The following is a 5,639-nucleotide window of genomic DNA, read 5'->3' on the forward strand; positions in this document are numbered from 1 at the left end:
ATGAGGTCATTGGAGGCTTTGGGGAATCTGGCCTAATTGAAGGCTCCCTATAGAATAGCTTCTTGATTTTTTATTTACTTATGTAATTCATTCATTGGTTTGTAATAACTTGCAAATAGATATTGGGGTATTTAGTGAAAAGGGTGGGTAGATACATGCTTTATGGGGTAATTCGGGTAGAAATCATGCTCCTAGGACCTTACTTTTAAATCTGTATGCTTTACTAAGTAGAAATCATGCCTATAAGGTTCTGCATTTTGTCATGTTTAGAAATCATGCCTATAGGTTCCAAACAATCATGTCTTAAAATCAGATTAATAATAGATTCCATGCCTATAGGACTTAATTCAGATTCTAGTACAATGAGTAATTATGTATGTTTCCTCGCCTGCAAACCGTTAAAATCAGTATTACACTTAGATATCATGCCTATAGGGAACCATATTCAAAATTCTGCTTTTCAATCTAGTTTAGTCTAAATAAGTCAAGTTGATCACGCCTAGTTCATCTCTGACTCGGTTTTATTAAGTATTAAGTATTTCTCGAAACAAGTTCTTTCAAACTGCCTCAATCTCATTAGATATCATGCCTATAGATATTAAAGGAGTCCATTTCAAAATCTGCTTTGTTTTTGCATTAATATAGACATCAGTACTTCGCATATAGGCAAGCCCTTAGGGCGTTTTCAAAATTGCATATCTGAAACTGTCTCTATTGCTTATGTTTTCTAAATCCTAACAAGCTTTTTTTATAAAAAAAATCCGTAGGCAACCGCTAGGGTTATAACTTCTGAGTCTAAAAGAGGTTGTTTGTCTGCATATTCACCTAGATATCCTGCTTTAGGACGTTATCTAATAAAGACCTTAACTGTGCTTGAGTCGTGCTGCTTACGTGTTTGTCTGAGGAGGAAATTCCGAGCCTCTAAATTGCTCCCTTTATGTGTTGAAAGTCCTAAATGTTTTGATTGTCGCCTTAGACTTTTCACCTTAAAAACCTTAGGGGTACGTCTAGAGCCACCTATAGCTAGAGGTCCTAACTCCCTCCAGGACCATTAAGAAGGGATGGGTAGCAGCACGTGATAGGAATCCGTGACCAACACTCGCTTTGCATGACCAATAAGGGGACGGGAAGGGTAGACATGGATATGATGACCGGTGCGCTAATGCCACGCGTATCCCCTTTCTAAAGAGTGATTACCGGGCATTGTACTGATGTGATCCTATAGGCTAACCAACCTAGGACACCTCTTTACATTCACAAATATGCTTAGATTGTACTTCTTTCTTTTCAAAATTTAGCTTCTCATTAACTTTTCTTTTTTCTTTCTCAAAAATCTGTGTATTTAAAATTAAAACCCCTACTATTTGAGCCATACTTGTTTATTTGCTAATTGTACAAATCCACAAAAACTGTTTGGCCGGGAACCACACTAGTGGATCCTGAGGGGTGCCTAACACCTTCCCCTTAGGATAATTTTAAGCCCTTACCCTATCTCTGGTTACCAAACGTAGTTATAAATAAACCCTATAGGTGCCCTAACGCACCTTAAATCGTTAGGTGGCGACTCTTCGAAAATGCAAACCCCTTTCCCAAAAGGAACGAGTTGTCTCAACCAAAATGTCACAAACCCGATTTCGCGAGAAAAAGGGGGCGCGACAGGAATTAGATTAAAATCATTGCAAAATTAAAATAATATTCCTACCAAACTACTAATATTCCTGAAAACAAAGTGGAATTATTTTTGTATTTTTGAATTTTATGAAAGGTAGATAAACTAAAAGTAACAAGATAAAATATCAATAACCTAAATAAAAGAAAATATGTTTGTAATTCTCATTTTTGTGACAAAATAAAGTAAAAGAGTCAAAACTAGTTGAAATAACGATATTAGGCCTAAACTAAATATTTAAATGCTAAAATAAGTAAAATCTTAGGGAGGGTCAAAAATTACATGTCTACACCAGGTTCCGACACAGTATTCCATTTTGTTGCACATATTTGCTCATGTAATCATACCCGGGTGTATTTCCCACTATGTATACTATTAGTATCGATTTCCATTTATCAATCTCCTTTTGTGTTTCTCCTTTGTCAAGCTTAACAATACCAGATCCCTCAATCAATTTCGGAGGAATGTTATCAAGAGACATACCATTAGTTGCAGCACGACTACGATTGGATAGTCCAGACCAAGTAGGTGCTGGATCTTGTTGCTTCATTGCTGCTTCAGCATTCTCCTTTGTTGAATCATTAATGCTTGTACTTCTTTGTGGTCTTTCATTTCCAGTCAATTACGTCTTTGGTTCTCCGCTGAGGTTCAATTGCTTAACCCCAGGGTTCGATTTCACTGCCGACGCTAATGGTGAAAGAGCCGGAAAATGAGTTGCTACTGGTGTTGAAATTCTCTATTCTCCTCCATTTTCTAGAGTTTCAGCTATTACTCTGGCACTTACCGAGCTCCCTACTGTAACAATTGGTTGTTTCTTCGGTCGACCTCGCACTCTGGCCATGGCTACCACCATCAGCGTACGTTATCTTAACGTGCGGCGAGGGCCCTAAAGCTAGAGAGAGGAAATTGTGTTTTTATTAACGAAATAATCGCATTTTTAAGGAAAAATGATACTGTATAGCCGCTTTCAAAATAATAGCCGAAAAAATATATTTTTGTATATATATACATCTTGTAGGTTATATACAAAAATTATACAAATTCGATACACTTTTTCGGCTACTGAATGTAAATAGTTTCTAGCGCGAGCTAAAAGTGAAAAAAATCCATTTTTCAGTGCCTCTCTCTAGATTCCAATAAAGTTAGAAAAATGACACTGTATAGCCGCTCTAAAAATAATAACCAAAAAAAGTATATTTTTCTGTAAGTATATATACATTCTACATGTTATATACAAACATTGTACAAATTTTATAAACTTTTTCGGCTACCGAATGTACATAGTTTCTAGTACGGGCTAAAAGTGAAAAAAGCCCAATAAAGTTTCAAAATGCTTTTTGTTTTCGATAAGTTTCACTTATTTCTTCCAACTTGCTTTAATTCCTTAATGTCAAGAATATCAAATTGTTACAACATTAACTAAATGAGGCGTGTAGTAATCAACACGATCTTGGTACGAAAAGATAATTAATAAGTAATATTAATTATAACAACGTACAAGGTTTGTGCATTCATATCATTCCCTTGAAAAACTAACAAAGAGCTCAAATTTATCGTAATATCCAACTTCATAATTTGGCTTTTCTCTTTCACTTTCATACCTTATGGATAACAAAACGAAAGTGATAATTTTTTCCTTCATTACATGCACTTCTGGCTAGAAGGATAATAAAAAGAAAACAAAAGTGAGAGCTACATTCCTCCAAACCAGGAGCGGAGTTATTGGTTCGATGACAAATTCAGAACTTACAAACTTTAAATCTTAGCCCCGTTTCTGCTCCAAACAAGAATATAATTACTTAAATATTTTCACTTTGGTATCTCTACGATTTACTCCTGGATTGCCAATTGAACTGCTTTAGTCACAGCTCTTACATCCAAAGCTTCATCTTCAGTTTCCACAATTGCTTCCATCCCAAAGAAGCATCTGCTGGTAATCCTAGCTTGAACAACATTCAGTTTCATCTCTTCAAAAGCCTCTAAAATTGAAACTAGCATTTCTTTACCCTTTTTGCAGGCCACTTTCACCAGAAAACTTTTCCCAATTAACTTCTCCACCTTCACTTCCTATTATAAGAAAAACCACAAAATTCTTTTGTAAGACCGGCACCTTTCTATATTTAAAAAAAACAATAACAATAATAAAATAAATTAGTGTAATCCCACAAGTGGGGTATGAAAAAAGTAGTGTGTACTCAAACAATATCCATACCTTGTGAAGGTAGAGAGGCAGTTTCGGATAGACCCTCGGTTCAACTAAAAAAGGGCAGCCCGGTGCACTAAGCTCCCGCTATGCGCAGGGTCCTGGAAAGGGCCGGACCACAAGGGTCTATTGTACGCAGCCTTACCCTGCATTTCTGTAAGAGGCTGTTTCCATGACTTGAACCCGTGACCTTCTTGATTCAACTATATTTAAAAATATTTTAACTCAAAACTTCCTATTTTCTCCTCAAATAACATGTTCTAGCTATAAAAATATAATGATATGTCTAAAATCGCAAGTTGCAAAAATGATTTTAGTATTTTCATTTCATAAAATACTAGATTTGTTTTAGGTCTGTTTCAAAAAGAGACATCTTCCTATATTAAAAATATTGTAACTTAATTTCTTTTATTTTATTCTTAAATATTGAGGTGAGGTGATTAGGCATGACATGACGCAGCTACAGCTAACCGAGGACATGACCCGTGATAGGAAGGGGTGGAAGTCTAAAATTAGGATAGTAGGTTAGGTAGTCTAGATTATTCATACCAGTAGTGTTAGTACGTACTCTCGCATTTGGTTGGTAGTAGGCTTATTTGAATACCTGTTTTTTTCTTTTCTTTTCTGCTTCTACATGGTTTTTCGGTGTTGTCCCGTATTGTTTCTTGTTATTGTCGTGTTACCTATGCTTGCCTGAGCCGAAGGTCTATTGGAAATAGCCTCTCTACCTCCACAAATTAAAGGTAGGGGTAAGGTCTGAGTACACACTATCCTCCCCAGACCTCACTATGTGGGATTATATTGGGTATGTTGTTGTTGTTGTTATCCTTAAATGACATGTTATTTTTTAGTGATAAAAATGTTATGATGTATCTAATACTACAAGTTGCAAAGGATTTTTTTGTATGTGCAATAATTTTTTTAAACTCTATGCCCAGACAAAACACTAGTCTAATAAATGCAATGGAGGAAGCAAAAAGTAAGCACAATTATAATTATATTTATATATAATGTAGAGAGAGAGAGAGTACTTGGAGATGGTTTAAGAGGTGGTGATACTCCCTTTGAATGGCTTCTAGCTGGAGTCTCAGCTTGAGGATGTAAACAAAGGCATCCAAGATGATAGAGCTCTTTTTCACCTTCAAAATAAAGAAAAAACGATTAAGCAGTTTTTTCACTATTTTTTTGGTCCTCCATTATTTTGAAAATTTAAACTGATTAAAGGAAAAGAGAAGGTATAAAATAAAATCAAAAATATTGAATTCAATTTGATGAGAAAGGCTAAAGAAGAATATTAGTATTACTGATTTGGAGTTGGTTAGGGTTCGTAAATAGTGCAACTTTCTACGGGCAACCATTTTACTTTGCACATTTCTTGATGCCATTTTCTCTCTTTCTTTATTAAGGGTTTGTTTGTTGATATGAATGAATAAAGAGAGTGAAGAATAAGAGGTTTTTATAGAGGTAAATTATAGAACGAATGATGTAATAGGTGATCACGGAATGTCAAGATATGTGCTGACATACTCTCCTTTTTTCATCTCTAGGTTGTCACTCTTTTTTTAGTTAGTTTATTACTTTCATTTTTGGCTTTGGTGGGGCTGGGTCCTTGGTGGATGTGGACCTAAATAGACGTTCATCCAACCACTTAAACTAAAAATATCAATAGATGTATAATATATGTATAATCACATATAATTAAATACATAATTTATGTATACCGACTAGAAAAGTAAATATTTTGTGACACCCTAAGCGAATCCCACA

At 35.2% G+C, this 5,639-nt stretch overlaps 1 protein-coding gene across 1 annotated transcript; it reads right to left on the reverse strand.

Annotated features, from left to right (window-relative positions):
* Window positions 1–3,218: 3,218 nt before the first annotated feature.
* LOC109213930 lies at window positions 3,219–5,285 on the reverse strand. Its single transcript, XM_019377773.1, has 3 exons — window positions 5,177–5,285; window positions 4,904–5,011; window positions 3,219–3,736 (listed from the first exon to the last, which is right to left on the reverse strand). The coding sequence occupies exons 1-3, from the start codon at window positions 5,255–5,257 to the stop codon at window positions 3,500–3,502; spliced, it is 426 nt and encodes a 141-aa protein (XP_019233318.1). The 5' UTR covers window positions 5,258–5,285; the 3' UTR covers window positions 3,219–3,499.
* Window positions 5,286–5,639: the final 354 nt, after the last annotated feature.

Source organism: Nicotiana attenuata, unplaced genomic scaffold (genome assembly GCF_001879085.1).
Source record: "Nicotiana attenuata strain UT unplaced genomic scaffold, NIATTr2, whole genome shotgun sequence".
In the NCBI taxonomy this organism is placed as follows: domain Eukaryota; kingdom Viridiplantae; phylum Streptophyta; class Magnoliopsida; order Solanales; family Solanaceae; genus Nicotiana; species Nicotiana attenuata.